Source organism: Macaca thibetana, chromosome 5 (assembly GCF_024542745.1).
Source record: "Macaca thibetana thibetana isolate TM-01 chromosome 5, ASM2454274v1, whole genome shotgun sequence".
Lineage (NCBI taxonomy): Eukaryota > Metazoa > Chordata > Mammalia > Primates > Cercopithecidae > Macaca > Macaca thibetana.
The window spans coordinates 121,976,269-121,996,518 of NC_065582.1; the positions used below are offsets into that span (position 1 = coordinate 121,976,269).

At 33.1% G+C, this 20,250-nt stretch overlaps 1 protein-coding gene across 1 annotated transcript; it reads right to left on the reverse strand.

Annotated features, from left to right (window-relative positions):
* Window positions 1-1,051: 1,051 nt before the first annotated feature.
* Window positions 1,052-18,690, reverse strand: SULT1E1 (sulfotransferase family 1E member 1). Its single transcript, XM_050791425.1, has 8 exons — window positions 18,586-18,690; window positions 16,017-16,170; window positions 14,128-14,253; window positions 13,043-13,140; window positions 9,341-9,467; window positions 7,620-7,714; window positions 4,018-4,198; window positions 1,052-1,949 (listed from the first exon to the last, which is right to left on the reverse strand). Exons 2-8 carry the CDS (start codon window positions 16,159-16,161, stop codon window positions 1,837-1,839), a joined length of 885 nt encoding a protein of 294 aa, XP_050647382.1. The 5' UTR covers window positions 16,162-16,170; window positions 18,586-18,690; the 3' UTR covers window positions 1,052-1,836.
* Between the last annotated feature and the right edge of the window lie 1,560 nt (window positions 18,691-20,250).

The window sequence follows — 20,250 nt, forward strand, 5'->3', positions numbered from 1 at the left end:
ATAATGTGAAACTTAAAAAATTATGGCTAAATGGGCACATAAAAAATGTATAACAATTGTTGTTTTCAGGGATTCATTCTGATTCCCCTAGCAAAGACTGTCCTCTGCAATATCTTAATAGTTTCCAAGATTCTCCAATTTTTGTATAATGAATAACTGTGTTAATCATTTAAAGAAAAACTTTGATTCTGAAAAACTATAACTATTGAACAAGGTGCTCAGAAATCCATGAACTTTTCTCCAAAAAATAAGAAACTAAATCATCTGGATTTCTCCCCAGATTTGGCCTTTTAGTCTATTGTAGTCTAGATAAGTGTTCTACTGAAGACCCAAGGTAAATATGTAATGATCTTCTGTCTCCTCTGTGTTAATGAAAGGAAGCATTGACTAAACATAGTACAGAAAAAGAATAGAAAGGAACCCTAAAGCATAAATATTTCAAACTAGTTGAAGATAAATAACACTCATTGGAATTATCTTTAGATGTTTGGAAATCAGTTGTGTTATGTTAAAAAAAATTGAGTTAGACTAAGGTAAATTTTAAATTAACTCATTTTGTAGAAAGTAAAAGAAAATGGGCTGGGCGCAGTGGCTCACACCTATAATCCCAGCACTTTGGGAGGCTGAGGCGAGCGGATCACGAGGTCAGGAGATCAAGACCGTCGTGGCTAACACTGTGAAACCCCGTCTCTACTAAAAATACAAAAAATTAGCCGGGCGTGGTGGCGGGCGCCTGTAGTCCAAGCTACTCCGAAGGCTGAGGCAGGAGAATGGCGTGAACCCGGGAGGCGGAGCTTGCAGTGAGCTGAGATGGCGCCACTATGCTCCAGCCTGGGCGACAGAGGGAGATTCCATCTCAAAAAATAAATAAATAAATAAATAAATAAGAAATAAATAAATAAAATCAAAGAAAATAAGGAAAGAAATCATAGCTATAGTTATGCCCCCAAATTATATATTCTTTCATTCCTTCTTCTAGAGTCTTCAAAGTTCATGCACCATTTTTATTATATACTAATGTCCTACTAAATGGAAAAATCAATCACAGAAATAATTTGAAATGCTTGTTTATTTTTAATACAACTCTAACAAGATGAATATTCTATGTTACTACGTCATTCCCATAGGTTATAGTTGTACATAATATTTATAAAAAATAGAAAAGAAGAAGAGGAAGCAAAAGAAAAAGAAAACAAAATTTAAGAGATGATAGCAGAAAAAAAAATTTCTTATTTCTCATGTATATGTACAGCTCAATAAACATGTTACCTGGGCCAGGCATGGTGCCTCATGCCTGTAACCCCAGTATTCTGGGAGACTGGTGTGGGAGGATCACTTGAACTCAAGGGATTGACACCAGCCCGGACAATATAGCAAGCCCCTGTCTATACAAAAAAAAAAAAAAAATTAAAATTAGTTGAGCATGGTGGTGTGTGCCTGTTGTTGCAGCTATTTGGGAGACTTGAGCCCAGGAATTCAAGATGAGCCTGGACAATATAGTAAGACCTCATCTCTACAAAATAAATAAAAAAATAAAAAAAATTAGCCAAGCGTGGTTGCACATGCTTGTAGTCCTAGCTACTTGGGAGGCTGAGGTGGCAAGATCACTTGAGTCAAGGAGGTCAAGGCTGCAATGAGCCATGATTGTGCCACTGTTCTCCAGCCTGGGCAAGAGAGTGAGACACTGTCTCAAAAAAATTGTTAAACAAAAATTTAAAAAGAAAATGTCACCGTAATCCATGATTATGTCTTTTCTAGCAATCTAAAATAAGAAAAAGTGGAGAATAATGAAAAGAAATCTTTAATATCAGATATGTTAAGTAAAGAAAGACCTTCTTAGATCTCAGTTCGAAACTTTAGTGTAGATTCCTTCATTTGCTCCTCATAGTGTTTATCAAATTTTTCATTCAGGGCTACTGTAAAGTGATTTTTCCAGTCTCCTGTAATTCCTGTAACAAAAAAGAAAGTGCAGTAAGTATTAAGCCTTCAAAAAAGAATCATTAGGTTTGCTAATTTCATAACTTTCATTTACACCTAATCAAATATTATTCTTGTAATTCTCAATTTTAGGAATAAAATGTATACCATTAATGATATAGTTATTTGGGCTTACAAAGGTGGGCTTGTCCTAATTTGTTTAAAAAAATGACAAATTTAATTTAATTCTCTGATTCTTTCTTCTCATGCCACTTTATTTTTTCTTCTCAAGTTTCATCTCAGTTGTTGGGGCTCCCAGGATAAGGTCCATGTTTTACCCGCTCTCGAGGTGTTAAATATCATCTTAATGCTGTTAGCACTAAAATCCAGACTTAAGCTTTATATACAACCGCCTGCATGACTTTGCCACCTGAAAGATGGCCAAGTTTTTCAAATTCAATTAGTTCAAAAATAAATTCATTTTATTCCTTATCATATTGTGGTTTCTCCATGTACATTTTAATGACCTGTGTAATGTCAACACCAGGTATCTACACATAAGCTTGGAAGTTATTCCCTTAACCACATCTAATTCTTTATTGATATTCAGGCTTTCTTTATATCTACTGCCTCTTTATGACTTCTCCCGCTACTGCCAGCCAGACAGTGCTTCCCTTCTGTGTAATGACAATAGTCCAGCAGGCTTTTCCTGTTTTGCTTTCCAACACACTTCCAACACTCACCTTGAAGAAGGAAGTCGCCTTCTTTTTCAAACTGTTCAAGAGTTCACTTGCCCTCTAGCTCAAGGAGCTCTAAACTTTCCCACTGAAATAACCCAAAACCCAGAAGACAGAAAATGTGTATCCTAAAAAAATCAGATAGATTCTGAGGGTATAGCAGCAAGCCACCATTTGCAAGTATGACAACTGTTTTAAGTCCTTTGTAATATTTATACGTAGAATTTTGACAAAGGAAACAGATAGGCTGGGTGCGGTGGCTCATGCCTGTAATCCCAGCACTTTGGGAGGCTGAAGCGGGTGGATCATGGGGTCAGGAGTTTGAGACCAGCCTGACCAACATGGTGAAACCCCGTCTCTACTAAAAATACAAAAAAGCCGGGCATGGTGGCGCACGCCTGTAATCCCAGCTACTCAGGAGGCTGAGGCAGGAGAACTGCTAATTCTGGGAGGCGGAGGTTGCAGTGAGCCGAGATTGTGCCACTGCACTCTAGCCTGAGCAACAGAGCGAGACTCTGTCTCAAAAAACAAAAAAAAGGAAACAGATAATCAAAAGAGTACATAATTAAAATATAATTTGAGAATTGATTCTCTTTTCAGTGGCTCCTTGTTTTGTTTTGTTTTTCTCCAGTACCAGGTTTGCTATTTCTGTTATTTTAAAAAGTCCCTGATGCTCTCACTGACAATATGGTTCAAAGAGCAAGATTTGATTCTATTCTGTTTGTTTCTGCTTCCTCACATATCAATAGACTGGTGTCACAATACTCTGAATATCTGAATATCTGACATGCCTTTAAATTTTTAACTGGCTATATCTCATCAGGCTGTGCCTCCCCCCAAATAGAATGTTTTTCTCCTTATATGTTGATAATTTTTGCTAAACAGAGCTATATTTGAATTTCTATTTTTTGCCACTTACCCTTGATAGGTGTTTGCCACTTGTTAAAAAAAAAATGTTGACAAACTATTCTAAACTTATTTCTTCAACGCAAAAAGAGATAGGAATAAAACCTTTCTGCTGAATTTCTGGTTAGAACTTAAAGGAACTATATGATATATGTTGTAACACTGAGGCATATAGGCTTGGTTAATGACAACTAGTAGGGTGTGATATTATTTCCAGTGCTGCGATTGAGGTGTCTGCTCGTTATTTTTAACATAATATGATGCATATACTAAATATCAACAGGTAATTGCAATATAATAGAAGTGTAACTTAAAGAGTGTGTTCAAATATGAGAGACTGTTGAAGAAAACTGAAGCTGGGTTCACAGGCATTAAAATATCTCACTAGAGTTTTGCTTATAACCATATCAGTTTGTGACTTCCTCTAGTATTGAGGCAAACCACAAGACTTTCTCACCCTTTCTCATGAAGGGCGACACTTTCTGGTTCATAATTTCGTCTGGCAGTGTTGTGTAATTTGTGGATGGATTGTTCTTCATCTCCTGGAATGAAGTATGATGTATAATCTTGTCCACAAGCTCCTCTGATGGCTTCCTCTCCAGGAAATGTATCAATTTTATCACCTCTTTTCTGATATCCTAGGGAGAAAAAATGTTTTGAGAACTAAATTGCTAAAACTGCTAAAAATGAATAAATCACTATCTAAATGAAAGAAAAAATAAACCTTTCTCTTTTCTCCTACTGATATTAGATTTAGATTTCTAATGAGGAAAAAGAACACTTTTGGAGAAATTTTTTTAAATCTGTTTTAAGCATAATTTTCCTCATCCATAAAATGTTTATAAAAGATACCTTAAAGATTTTTCAAAAAACTAAATGAGATAATATTTGCGAATGTTTATTGTAGCCCTTGATGCATAATCACACATAATAGATGTTATCTATGAATACAAATATCATACTCAAAACCTAAAGTCCCCTGTGAAAAATCAAGTTTGGGGGATAAAAACATGCAGGCAATTTTCATTTTTCTCCTAATTTATTGGTGTGAGAAACAAAGAAACAAGAAAAATTAAGAAAAGTTGTAAAACGTCAAATACTCACAATGCAACATCAGTTGTCTATATACCATAGCTACAAACATCCCCATATCTGTGCCACTCCTATAATATACCCCATTATTCAGCTATATCACTCAGTGCAACTATTTGCAATACTAAAGTGGGGATAGTTAATAAGTACAAAAATAGAGCTAGATAGAATGATCTAGTATTTGATAGCACATCATGGTGACTACAGTCGACAATAATTTATTGTACATTTTAAAATAATTAAAAACTATAATTGGAATGTTTGTAACACAAAGAAATGATAAATGCTTGAGGTGATAAATACCTCATATACCCTGATGTGATTATTACGCATTGTGGGCCTATATAAAAATATGTCATGTGCCCCTAAATATATACACCTACTGTGTACCCATAAAAATTAAAAATTAAAATTAAAAAAGATGATGCTTCAAGACACAAGAAAAAATATTATGTGTATATATGGGTGTAAAGTAAGCATCTCATATGTATGTGTACATATTTAATATATACACATAATCTTATTTTATATATACATATGTGTGTGTGTATATATATACATATATATAGTGATAATATCTTGTTTTTTTTCCTACTGGATACATTGTAGAAACAAATAAAAATTAATTTGTGTATTCTTAGCCTTCTTATTAGTTCAAATATAGAGGAAACCTAAACATGGCCATTATTGGCCAAAATCGGGAGTAAGTAGACATGGACAATTTGGAATGGAGGAAGAGAGTGGAGTAACTATTTAATTTTGTTTGTGTGCATTTCAAATTCACTGTCATTAATAGTCTAGTTACAGAGCACAGTATTAGATAATATAATAAACTATAGGTCATGACTGCTTTTCTTATTCAAATTTGATCTAGTATTAAATTCTATAATTTAACTTATAAAATATTATTTATGATTTTATTTTAAATAAATGCTCACCAAAAAAAACTCTAAAATTACTGAACTACTATAAAGGATTTTAAAGGTTATTCAAATATATGAATAAGACATGGAGATCAATTGCTTTTTTGGTGATAGTAAAGGATAAGAAAATAGAAGAAATTTCTCACCTCTTAATAAAGAAACTCATTATGTTTTCTATGTTTTAAAAATTATGAGATATATGTATATATCTCATTTAAATAATAAAACAATGTACACCACCTACTACCTACTACTTAACTTATGGAAAAAACGTTCACAGTTTTCTTAGATTTTTTTTTTTTCTTTTGAATTCCCTTCACCCTCTACTCCCATCCCACAAAAACAAAACAACCAAAAAAAAAAAAAAAAAAGAAAAAGAAAAGAAAAAAATCTGCTAATTTCAAATTTTTCAAATTATCTGCTCTATAGGTTTCAAACTTAGGTATGTATCTGTAGACAACATATAGTTTGATTTTACGTAACTGATATGTGTTTTTGAACCATATTCCCTTTGATTATAATATAATATCTAATTATAATACAATAAAATACATTATATATAGATTCTTTGGTATATGTATACCTGGGTTGTTTTCAAATTTTACAGTTATTAAGAATGCTACTATGAAAATTATTGAATATATAACCTAATGTACACAAGTGAGAGTTTTTCTAGAGTATATGTCCAAGGGTAGAATTTCAGGATCTTAAACTATGTGCATGGTTGCCTTTGCTAGATAACGACAGGTTGTTTCCATGGTGTTTGTATCTTTTTATGCTATGATCAACAGTGTGTTAGTTTTCACTGATTCGCATCCTAATATTTGTTATTGTCAGATATTTATTCATTTATTTATTTATTTATTTAGACAGAGTCTCAGTGTCACCCAGGCTGGAGCGTAGTGGCATGGTCTCAGCTCACTGCAAGCTCCGCCTCCCAAGTTCACGCCATTCTCCTGCCTCAACCTCAAGAGTAGCTGGGACTGCAGGTGCCCACCACCACGCACGGCTAATTTTTTGTATTTTTTTTTTAGTAGAGACGGGGTTTCACAGTGTTAGCCAGAATGGTCTCGATCTCCTGACCTCATGATCCACCCGCCTCGGCCTCCCAACTGTTATCAGTGTAGTGGGTGCAAAACCGGTATCTCATAGTGATTTTTATTTTGGATTACACTGACTAACAATAAAACTGAAGAAAAACTAGATTATGGGAAAATTTTAAGCCCATAAAAATTTGTGTATTGATATTTCAACGTTCTCTTTACACTCTTCTTCTGGAAGTTTGAGTTGATATATGTGAGACCTTATCACTGTGTCTTACATACCAATAACTTTTTTTTTTTTTTAAATGCTAATACTTAGTAAGAACCATTACTTTTCATCAAATAGCCTATTTATCTCACTGTGCTACGTTCTATGGAATTTCCTTAGCTCCATCTTTTACTTCAACTATTCACTATGTAGCCATGTCTAATCTATTATTGAGCCCATCTCTTAATTTTCCATATTTATTTTTAAACTATTTTTAGAAATTATATTTGGTTAGTTTTTTCAAATCTGCTCTGTCAATTTTAATAGCTTTTGTTTCTTTGTAATTTTTAAAATTTCATCTTTTATTTATTTAAACATAATAAGCATGGTTATTTTATAGTACCTATCTAACAATTGCAACATCTCTACATTTGAAGACTAGTTAATTACTTTCCCATGTTGATTCCTTGTGTGTGTGTGTGTGTGTGTGTGTCTATGTGTGTGTTTGTGTGTGTGTGTGTGTGTTGTTATTGTTTCATGAAGTCAAGTTCTTTCAAAGTTTTTCTTTGACATTTTTGAGACTTGCGGTTTAAAATGTATTTATTTTCAGAATATTTTTATTTGCTAGCTTCAAATCTATGCTAAAGTATCTGGATTATTTTGGTCCTTTTCTTATAAAAATTTAGAAGATGGCTGTTATCATTTATTTAAAGGAATATTTTTGTATCCAGAGTATTTTCAAATGCCAACTCTTAGAAATTACCAAGTTGCTTATGTGTTTCAAGTTCCTCACCTCTTTCAGGTCTTCATAGAAAAGAAATAGTATACGTGGACTCTTTTCCTTTTCCCACCAAGATTTTACATGTTTATACCAGGAACCATAAGGAACTAAAATTAGAGAGAAAAACAGTGTGAAAGTGGTATCATTTCTAAAACTGCTTGAAAACTAGTGTTCAAGCAACAATAGCAACAAATAAATATAAATAGATGATCATGAAATGAGAATAGATCAGCTGTATATCCTAAGCAAAGTTCTCTGCAGCAAGAGAGGCGAAGAATGTTAAATAATCTGTGTATGTAAAAATAGTGTGAATTTTATCATTTAACATAGTTTATGACAAAAACAGTAGGGAAAGTTCTCTCATCAATTTGATTTAAAGCTTATGAGAAAATTGTTGAAACTGATGTGTGTGTGTGTGTGTGTGTAAAATCACGTTGTTAGTGAAGGGAGTTGACTTAGTGAAACTAGCAGTGGTCTAATAGTCAGAAGAATGCAGTTCCGGTCTCAAATTTACCATTTACAAACTAGATTTGGCAACTAAAACTAGTAACTATATGAGTATTTATTACACTATTAGTTTACATGGTAAGGGGTGCTCTCCTAGGTACCCTTAGTGTCATTCTTACTCCAGAAAATTAGATTTTAGAAATGATGTAATATAACCAAATGCTGTCTTTTCCTTTTTCTTTCTCTTCCCTCACTTATACTAAAAATGTTTCATAAAATATAAAGCTGACAAAATAATATAATGTTGTGTGAGTTAAAAGGTTCTGCTTTGCCTGAAGTCATTGTATACCTCCTCTGTTCTTTGTCTCCATTAGGGAATTTTTCTTTACAGAAAACATTCTACAATGAAATTTATAGTGATCTTATTTATCCCTTTGTAGTGACGCAAAATTATATTTGTCTGCCCTACAGTGGAGGTCTTGACAATCTTAAGGCATATGTTTTACTCATTATGCTTTAGTAGAACTTTTCCCAAAATGTAGCAACATACACAAAGCACATATACTTGTCTTGAGTTAATATTATCACGTGTAGATATGAAAACTCATTATTATTTTTCTTTATAATTGTTGCTACATGATCAGAATGGCCTTCTTTCGTGAATACTAGACTATCTTGCACCCTTTCTTCCTCAAATCTAAACACTTGAGTCAAAATGTTTAATGAAAAAGAAAAACTTGCCAGAATATCTGCTCAAGTAACTCTTGACAAATTTGAGAAATCTGGTTAAAATATTCAGATTGCACACTGGGTTGAATGAGGAAGAGTTTTGTAGATAGTCAACCTTCTTTGTGAATTCCAGATTCATATAGAACCTAGCAATTTTATTGAAAATAAACGAACATTCTCTCTTCTCTAATCTCTTCCCCCCTCCTTATTCAAGAGAGTTGTAATAACATAATGCAAAACATTTTTTCTACTAAAAAGAGACAAGGCTGAAAATCAGACACTGAGTCTCAATCTTATAAAGTAAAATTGCTACCCGACCCCAAACATACTTCTATATATTTATTTTTAGATGTTGGACCAGGGTGCTCAGATTCTGCCATCTATCTATATCTGGACACAGTATGGTTGCTCTAAACCTCCAGGCGCCATTAGAATTTCTATGTTTTAACTATGAATCAGGGAAGAAAGCATACCAAAACAGATAAAAACTTTTACTCGGAGATGGCATTTGTCTTATATCACCTTGAAAAAATTCAGTGAAAAGAAGCTGTTCCTACCCTGTCCTTGCATGAATTTCTCCACAAACTCTGGAAAGGATCCAGGATTTGGATGACCAGCCACCATTAGAAAGAAATAATAAAAGGAAACAGCCACATCCTTTGCATTCCGGCAAAGATAGATTATCTAAGAGGATGAAATTGTATATTAAACCACTTAACATTTTTTTCAAACAATCTCATCAAGATTTTTTATAAAAAGGATTTATGTTTTCAAGTATAAACATAATGCATGTTCACTTTACAAAATACATAAAACATGTACAATTATTTATAAAGACATCTTCAATAACCTGAGATGGCAGTGGTTTTTGTAGTGTTGTTCTGTTTGTTCTCACTACAAACAGAATAACATTATTATGCCATTTTCACACATGATACCTCATTTGAGTGTTGTAAATTTTATCAATATAAATTAAGTCAGTTACATTATTTATTATTCTCAATCTAAAAGTGAAGAGACAAAGCTGAAATTTAGTAATAATATGGCATTGAGAGTAAATCAATGAGAGTAAACCATTTGACAAATCATTCAGTCAACTATACTGTGTTCTGGTCTGTATACTACACCACCACTCTACATAATTAAAAAAATATATAGCTCTGAGGTCTCTTCACTGTCAATATTGCAGGAAAAAAAAACATGTTTATGAGGTTCTAGTTATATGCACATTGATCTCAGTGAAAATATAATCTCTACCAACAGCTTGTTAGTTTCCATTTTACATGCAAAAGAAATACCAATGAATTAGTTATCAGAAAACTGTGGTTTTAGTTTCTAGTTTTGGCACTAAGAATACAAAGTACCAGTAATTTTTGACCTAAATGTTTTCTTTACTAAACAAATGATTTGAGTTAGATCATCTGTGGTCTACTCTAGGTCTGATACTCAATGTTACATGAAAAGACCTGTGAAAGTAAAGTCCAGTATCCTTATGGGCATCTACTTAGTTCCTCAGGCACCTAAGCAATGTCATGAAAGGATATTGTTGAGTCTCCACTGTTTGTGGAATATTATTAAAGCTACTAAATTGTCTTACCAATGACATTTTCTAACAATTTTATAGAAATCTAGCTTATTCTTAGATGTATAGCTCTCATTTTATAGCCCTCTTATAAAAGCCTCTAAAACCTAGAGAATAAAAGTGAACATTTTTCATCTAAAATCCATCATTAGCCACATTGAACTTTTCCAATCTTACTTATAACTCTTCCTAGTTCTTTTCATCTGTTAGCTGAGAGGAACCCTTTGCCACAGTATGTATTAATTTACTTCAGAATTTTCACCCCTTGTCTTCTTTGTTCTAGTCTCTCTTTCTTGAATGTTTTCCGTTTCTCAAAATGCTATCCATATTTTGTAGCTTGCCTTCAGGTCCTCCATGAGGTTTTTTATTTTCCCAGACAGAAAAAAAGAGTGATCTCTCTTTCCCTAAACTCCTATTAGTTTATATTCTTTCTTTTGGCAGATCTTATTCAATACCCCAAACTTTTTACTGTGCACGCTTATTTTTCTGTCCTCAAGGGAAATCCAGCTCTTTCCTGAAGATATGACTTGCACTGCATCTCTCTTGAGTCAAAGTTATCAGTTTCCCAATGATTCACTTGTGATTACAATCTATCTTAAAAATTCTGCACCTATTCCTACGATACTTTAACTAGTCTATACGTCTCCTATCTGATGCCATTTCTAAGCTTGTAGTCATTCCCTTGCTTTAATTGAAGATTTGAATACCTGCATCATGGTTTCATTCTCCATTCAAATTCTTTTATCATTCTGTGTAATATTATTGTTGGTATGTGTGATCTACTTGATTCTCTAAGTTTATGTAGTTATTGATCATTACTTCTATGTTACTTCAGACTTTTGTAATCACTTTTGTAACCAAATACTGAATAAAGCCTTCACCATAAAGGTTTCACTTTTGAAGCATAATCCTGAGCCATAATCTTTTCTTTCAAGAAATCTCGCTTCTTCCTTCTTCCCCATCAGTTATTCCACATACCTTTCCTACAATCACACCAATGGCTCAAATCCATTGGCCTGTTATTTATATTATCCACTAGTCTGTTACTTTTTGTCATTTCCTTATCTTTATCACTTTTAGTTTCTGTTCCATCATTCCAAATATCCTTTATCTATTTGCATAAAGGATATTTACAAATATCCTCTATCTATTTGGTCTATGTTGTTGCTGTTGTTGTTTCTCTGTAAATCACTCTGGAAATACCCAAACATGAATCCCTCCAATTATCTCCTACTCTTTGATAATGCTTGAAAAATAAGCAGTTTTGTGAAGGCTTGGACTATTATAAATGTATGGTACCTGTTTCCATTTGAGAAGTAAGGAGTTAACAGCAAGTCCACCTCCACCACCTATCCTCCAAAGGAAAAACGTGTATTGGTCAAATCTCTTAAAAAATAATAATGACACATCTTCTGGAAAGTATATAACTGGTGTTTACTAATGAGACTGCCCTTATGTATGGAATGACTTCAGCAGGACGCATATGGTTGATCTAGGATTGCTAATGATAAAAACAAACTAGCATGGAGATCTTTGATTTTTGTCTGTAGATCTATAGGAAATGTCAAATATGCCATGTAACAGATTACAAAATGGGAATATGTAATGACTGGGATACATCCCCTTTTTGTTAGTAATGACTGCAAATAGTACTATAAGATCTTGAAGAACAGCACTGGTGGCAGAAAGTTCTTGAAGAACAGAATTTGTGGTCTCAAACTTCATGTTTTTCCTGTACTTTGAGGTCATGTACAACATTATTTTTAAAGAGCAAAACTGATAGTATCAACTATCAGCTTAATATGTCTATTACTCCTCATTACCATTAAAATGGCAGAGTCCAAACATCTTAACTTGACTTTCAATATTTCTTATAATCAATTCCTAGCTAATCTCCCTTTACTTATTTAGCCAATGTGTACACTTAATCAAACTCAACTAATTTCAGATGCCCCCTCAGATTATCTCTGAATTGTCATCCCTCCTATACACCATTCAAATATCTGAGATGTTGCTCCTAGATGCCTTTCCTACCTACAGTGTCTAAGTTAGAATTATCTCTCTTACTTGACTTATGATACTTTTTGTCTTGTCTGTTAACCTGTCCTTTTTCTCCAATGGACTATGTGTCCATGAAGACAAGGCTTGCATGTATCTTATTGTTATGTCCCTAACACGTATTAGGCACTCGATACATAGTTATTATAGGACAGTTATCTGACCTATCCTTTTCTGGTTCGTTTGCATGCCTAACAACACCAAGCACAGTATTTTGCAAAGGGAGGACATTCAGTACAATTAGTAATAATAACAAATACAAAAGTAGCTACCATTTATTGTTTACAACATGCTAGGAATTATGTGAAGCACTTTACAAGCATTATCATTTAAACCTTAGAACAACTCTATGAAAAAGATGTTATTATTATCTTTCTTCTACAGATGTAATAACTTAGGCTTAGCTTAGGGAGTTTAACTGGACATTTTAGAACCACATCTGGCAAAACACAGAGTTGGAATTAATATAGACTCTCTGACAATATTGACTGTATTCCACATTTGTTAAATGCCTATAGATTCAATGAAAGAATAAATAAAAAAGTGTTTATAGCTGATGAGATCATTTGATCATTTCTTGGAGTTGGATGAAGTTTTGTGAACACTTGACGCTGGTTACCTTACAATTCTTTTCCCAAAATGAGGCAGGAAGAAGTTCAGGTGGCAAATGAGTCTTCACAATTCTAGGAGAATTCATCTCATCTAATTGTTTTACTCCTGATTTTTAAAAAAGTAAAGGTTAGGCAACTTCAAAAATTATAACTACTTATGTGGATTTATATAGATATTTATAAAACAGAAGTAACTCTAAGATTCTATATTGTAATTGGATTGTACATAACACAAAGTATAAATTCTTGGGGGAATGGACACCCCATATTCCATGGTGTAATTATTATGCATTGCATGCATTGCAAACATCTCATGTGCCCCGTTAATATTTACATCTAATATATATTCACAAAAACTAAAAATTAAAAAAGATTCTATGTTGTGTTCCTAATAATAATACTTACTATGAAAGAAAGAACTATAAATAGAGAAAATTACAGAGAAAAATATAAAATGAAATAAAATTTCATCACCTGAGAGAAATCATTAATATTTTGGCAAGCAACCATCTATACAAATCTACTTATACTCTCAAATTTACAGCCATCTCAATACCATGCACACAGATGAATGTTTTGATAGCTCTTAATTCTTTTTCTCTTGATATATTATATTTAAACTGCACTATCAAGAAACATCCAAAAATTTTTAATGATTTTATAGTGTTATTATACAACCTTTAAGTATTCTTTTGTTGATTAGCATTTAGGTTGTTTCTAATTTTCCACAATATTAAAAGAATCTGTGGCAAATATACTTTTGCATGTATCATTGAAAAATGTATGGGTATTTTTCTCAGTATTTAAAATATCATCACATTTAACCCACAGAGAAATACATGTTTACATATTACTAAACTCTACTGAAGGCATATAAGAATTGTCCTTATTCACTATATTCCAGACACATGCCATACATATGCTATACTGCAAAGCCTGTCAAGATTTAAATTTTTATATAAATTTATATGCTGTCTTATGTAGAAGACCTGATACTAATTTCCCTTCTTGCTTATGATCTTGTTGCTTGTACCATCTACATACACACCTTAGAATATATGCAAATAGTTTTTAAAATCAACTTGAACATTACCATTCATGAGGTCTTCTTTTCTGCATTCCAGGAAAGGTATTCGATTAAAAATTACATCTTCTTTACACTTTTCCACATCACCCTCTTTATAGATCATATATGCAATTTCACTAACCCAGGTTGTGCCTGTAAAAATTAAATAAACCTGAGTCTCCTGCTGACCATGTAGAGTTGATGACAGGAGTGCTGGATTTATAGATGGATAAAGTTGGCAGGTACCAATGCAATGCTATTTAAAGGGTGTCTGAATAGCCACAGACTCAGGAAATGTTTTCTATAATATTTTATGTTTAGGACACAAAAATAACCTCAAAAGATAAAGATAAATATTATAGTAGGGCACATCTGAGACCTGTGTCCAAATTTGTTCATGATGAATTGTGACATTGTGCAAGGTGGTAACAGTTTTGGACTTAAATTTTTACATCTAAAAAGTAAGAAGTCTTGAATAATACGTGATGCACACAAGCATGTTTCCATTCAAAAATTCTATTGATGGCATATTATGTCTCACGTTGGGGCCTAGGTCAGAAAACTTAGCAACGGATAAATCTGGTTCCTGTCCTATGGGAGCTAATGGCCTTTTGAAGTCAGTGACATTGTTCAATAGCAAAATAAATTTTGTTTTTATTAAGATACTATTGTGTAGTATGGCACAGGGATTTAAATAACTGCAAAGAAGGAATCTATAACACAGTGTTCTGCTGCTACTGTTATTGCTGCTGACATGATATTTTGACAAGAAATGCTTTTGAGAGGATGTGATCTTCAACTTAGCCTTAATAATTACTGGTATAAATTCCCCACTTGTGGGAGGTAAGAAACAGTTCTACCAGGCAGAAGCCCGGTCTCTCTTTTTAATCTAAAGTTGATACTTAAGAATGGTATAGTAGTTAGGAAAATAATTGGAAATAGACTATAAGACCTAAATCAAAGAGCCTATCTGAAGAGAGGAGTTGGGGTTCAGGCAAGCAGATAGCAAGCCTTGTAGTTCATACTAAAGAATCCAAGTTGTTTTTATAAAAATCGTGGAAAAGTACTGACATATATTATATTAAGCAGAAGAGCAAGATTATCAGAATTGTGTTTTAGAAGAATTTCTTTGGTGCCAGAATAAACACAGTAGTGGAGTGAGGGATCAATAGAAAGGGAGACAAGAGATGTGTTAAGAGGCTGACCGTGAGGCATATCTACCAGACTAAATGACCAAAACATTTTGATTGGTTACAAATGCCAGATGAATAAGCATGAAGGATTGAATCTAGAATAGCTCACGGGTTTCCTCTTCAGATGACTGCTATTGAGCTGCCATTTATTCCAATAGGGAAGAAAATAAAGAAGATTTAGAGTCAAGGTAATGAAGGGAATACTTAGTGTGTTTGACTCTATTTTCAAGTGGTAAATGGAACAACCAGATGGAGAAATATGAATTCAGACTAGTCTAATTTCTAGAAGTCTATAGTTGTAAAACTCCAGAACTCTGCTTAAAAATGGAGTTTTGTAGATAGACTTAAAGAGCCAGTGAGCTGAAAGAGAGTTTTAGAGTATGTAAAAAGTGGTGGTTATACTCTGTATATACAACAACATTAATGATATAAGGTAAACAATTGGTAGTTTTAAATTTTCATTATGGGATGAATACAGGTTCATTATGTAAGTTATGTAAGTTTCTAACTGTGCTCAACAACATCCATCTGTCAATATGCTATTCAAGTTATAGGTAAAAATTGTGGTCATGGAATAGAGCTACCTTTTCTATGTTCATATCAAAACTACTGCATCTGTTCTTAATATAGAGAATGAGTGTGTATGACATGAACACCTTAATATTTACCATTTACAGTGGGTTTATTATTTTTAGGTGAAAAAAGAATAACAAAGAGATTTACCAGATTTAGGATAGGTGGCAATGACAAGATCATCTGGTCTTGCCTGGAATGTTTCCACATCATCCCAATATTTGACAAAATCTTTATACATTAGAACCCCATGGAGTTCTTCAAAGTTTTCATAATAGTCAAGTTCAGAATTCATTGTGGTACACTGAAAAAAAAAAAAACTGTGTTTTGTACTTTGTATGTACTTAACAATATTTTACCATTAACAACTACATATATCATGGGACCCTCCTACATACTTAGCACTTCTTAGTTGTTGCACATATGGGGCAAAAACATAGAAAAGTTGCATATGAAATAGTTTTGGCACATAGAGAGTTTTTAACCATATTAGAAAGATGTCTAACACATAAAAGAATAGGAAAGCACAAGTGATTATGAAGTAATATGCTTAAAACTAAATAAAAATATGGATATACCCAATTATATTTATTCTATGATAAATAAAAACCACAGAGCCTTCAATTTCTTTCAAAATTGCTGGGGCATATAAAAAGACAAAGAGGTCAAGAATTACAATATTTTAGCAAATTATCCAATTACGTATACATCAAATAACAATAAAGATCATTACATTTGATTATTATGGCTGGGTATCTACGTCAAAGATTTTTGATTTCCTGAATACGTATCATTTTATTAAAATAAACCAAATGCTTGGTGAATGTATTTAAAAGAAAAGAAGATGAAATTAATGACCCTGTGATGGTTATATCAAAGAAATGGAATCTTGAGAGTATAAAGGATTCCTCTGTGACCTTGAAAATTACTTTTTTCCCCATTTGATCAATAAGGTATTGGATACTCCTGTTAAATGACTTGGCTAAAAATGATAAGGTTAAGCAAGATGGTTATCATTTCCTAATTCATCTCCTGATCCCATGACAATCTATTTCATGTTCAAGGTTACTAACAGAATTTTTAATTAGGCAAACTTTCTTTCATTAGCTTTCAAATTCCTTTAGTATCTTTTTTTCTTCAACTGCCAAACTTACCTTATTTCAAGTTTCTGACATAGCTTCCCAACATATTTTGCCCTTCCTGACATTAACCTTTCTAGATATTCCTCCTGTTCACATTTGCCCAAAAACCTGCCTACGTTCTTCTACACACATAAATTGCCCCAGCCCTTAGGACAATCTCAAATTTTAAAAAACTCTCCTCTATGTCATATCAGATGTAATGTCACCAAAAATATGAGATTTCTATTTCCAAACTACAAATTAGTCTTATCAATAAATCACTTGTTCCCTAAGCCTTCTCCTTAGTCTCAGAAAATAGATCTTTCACTAGAAGAAATGTGTATAAAATGCACCACCATTTGTCCTGCCTATTGGTTTGTTTACTCATGTGAATAACTTTCTTGGTGTTCAGCCAAGTTTGTAAGAATTGGCTTATAGTCAGCTGGGAGTGGTAGATTTATCATTAAGTGGTGGGCTGACTTCCAGCTACCCCTTCATAGTCTATTTTGGTCTGAGAGGCAAAGTAAGTGGCATGTAATAAAATATCTTTTCTCATTTTGTTCCTTTTGGTAAATGGTCTCATATTACAATGTATGGATTTACTTCCTATGTGATCCCCTTTTTCTCAAAAGATCTATTTCAGTTAGAAATTGTCTACTTCATATCCTGAGTACATAGGTCAGTTCTTCAGAAAGAAACATCAATAAAAATTGTTTACAATGTGACTTATAAATTCAATTAAACTCAGAAAGTGTTTTTCCTTCCCTCTCTCCTTCCTCTCTTTCTTCCTTCCTTTCTGCATACTCCTCTCCTGCATCTTCCAACTTGCCTTTTACACAGCAAACACTCCCTGTGTGAATGCCTACCTTGTCCCTAGACCCTGTGGGCAGTGCTGGAATACTACGGTAGATATAGATACATAGGGTTCTTATAGTCCCCACTTTCTTAGATTTACCTGTATGAGGGCAAAGTGACTGAAAGTAGAGACTATTCTTTTGTACATCTTTCTATCTCAGTCTCCAGCACTATGACACAAAGTATATGTTGAGAAATATTCGTTAAGTTTAATTATTAGATCAAGGAGCTCTCTAGTTTCTACTAAGGATTCACAGATTTAAAAGGCAATATATGTCAATGACCTACATATTAATGATATACCAAGTACTGTGGATTTCTGTCATGTTTATCTGAAGTTTCTTACATGAAAGTAATGCCACTATTTGCAAGTCCCCCTATCACAGGAACACAAAACTAAAATTCAATCTCTATTCTACCCTCATATACGCTGATTGTTTTATTTTCTCATTAGTAAAATGGAAAACATGTCCAGCATTCAGCACTTTTAAGATAGCAATGCTACTGTAATTTTACATTAAAGCAATAAGCAACAAAACACTATATAAACATAAAATATTATTTTTAACAGCAAACAAATTATTTTAAAAGGTTTTAAATACTTTACATGATTAATTAAAATATCAATGAAGATTTTGGTCTTTGTATATTTCATTTTTTAACAGCTTTGTAATATACAATTTGCATTCTATATTTTCTATATCTAAAATCTAAGTATTGATATGCATAGTAAAAAGTACAACCTGTTTAGTTGATCCTGTGAAAGAAATTGATCTAGTTTAGATCTCTTCAAATATCAAGGCAGATCTTAAGCTGCAAAAAAAAGATGAGAACCACTTCTGCATTTGGAATGTTTCTGGTGAGTTTATATTCTGAATGCCAGAGAAGGAGGCGGAGATTAATTTGGGGGCTTGGCTTTGTGAAGTCCATGATGCAATAATTAATGTAGATATGAATCCATACGTGCAGCTGCAGTAGCCACACAGTCATGTTCATTCATAGAGATGTAGAAATATCCTGCTGTTATTTTTTAATTATTTGGCTCATATTCAAATTCCTAAGTCTGTTGTCAGGGGTTGGGGAAGAAAGAGGGAGAAAAATTAAGGAAAAGATGAGAAAGAAGAGACCTGGAGCAAAACACAAAAGAGACTGGGAAGGGTGAATCCCTTATTCACTCACTGACAAATAATAACATGACTATGGTTAACTGCCAAAAGAATAAACTTATTCGAGTGAAGAAAGAGAAGTCAATGAGGAAAGAAATAACACAGCAAGGACCCTCAGTCAGACCTAGCTCAGTTTACTGAGGCCTGCCAAAGAAGTCATTGGGTTATATCCTAACACGTTCATTGGAAAATACCTATTTAAACTCTTTGCCTTTAACTCTTCAGCAGACCTGAGAAATTTAAAAAGCAGATGACAGCTAAAGAAAGAACGTAAACATCACTCACCTTTCGATTATTATTTTAGAAACCTGACTTTTCTCTGCTCAATCACAAAACAGCGTACTGTGAAATGTTCAGGTAACAGTAGCTACCGACACTTGGAATTTACACAAGAGAATTAGAAAAATAAATGGCCAAGAGTTTGTGGAATCCACAAATGCATTACCTTTCTTTTCGTTTTTCTGCACCTACTCTGTCCCTTAGTAAAATTCTCCTTTGCTCCACCCCATCAACACCTCCAACCCTGTTATTTCTTATTTCTCTATTTCTCTCTTAATTACAATTAGATAACATTTCCTTTGAGAGACTGACTCTTACAAGACTCTATGCTTCTCTTAGTGACTTTTAAACTTTGAACTTTCTCCTAACTAGTACTTATTTTACTGTGTTGTAAATCAATGTTTACTTGTCCGGAGTACTTTTTAGATTATAAATAGCTTGAAAACAGGGTCTTACTCTGTAATTAGCATTTTTTCTGGCATCTAGTAGGCTAGGCATTGAATATGCATTTACTGAATAAAAGTGGCTGATTTATTCAAGAAATATAAGAAGTTAAGGGGGCAATAGTTGTTACAGAAAGCAATATCTATCTAGCCTTATGCAAAATGAGAGGTGTTAAGTGGTTTCTGAAAAATGGGGCTTTTCATAATAGAAAATCAAGGTAGAAAAAGAGTAACCAGGGACCCAAATTTAGATTTTGATTTTACTTCGTTTTATGCAGTCAGTCGTATTCTTTGTGTTAAATAAAATGTATATTTTAAAACAATCATTACATGTACAAATTTACTCATTCATATGCCTATTATGTACCTTTAAAAATTAATTATATATATACAAATTTAATACAGAATATAATTTTTAACCTTGTGACATAGCTTCACCTTATTTTTTTAATGACAAGAATCTATGAAGTTTCCTTTATTGTTTAGCGAAAACATTCTTTAGTCCAAAAAAATCAGAAAA

What these genes read in the sequence shown, in the direction of transcription:
- SULT1E1 (XM_050791425.1), bottom strand. Translation starts at nt 16,161, where the DNA reads ATGAATTCTGAACTTGACTATTATGAAAACTTTGAAGAACTCCATGGG. An exon ending in AAAAGAAGACCTCATGAATG is followed by an intron (nt 13,141 to 14,127) that starts GTAATGTTCAAG and finishes TTTAAAAATCAG; the next exon opens with GAGTAAAACAATTAGATGAG. An exon ending in TCTATGAAGACCTGAAAGAG is followed by an intron (nt 4,199 to 7,619) that starts GTGAGGAACTTG and finishes TTTTCTCCCTAG; the next exon opens with GATATCAGAAAAGAGGTGAT.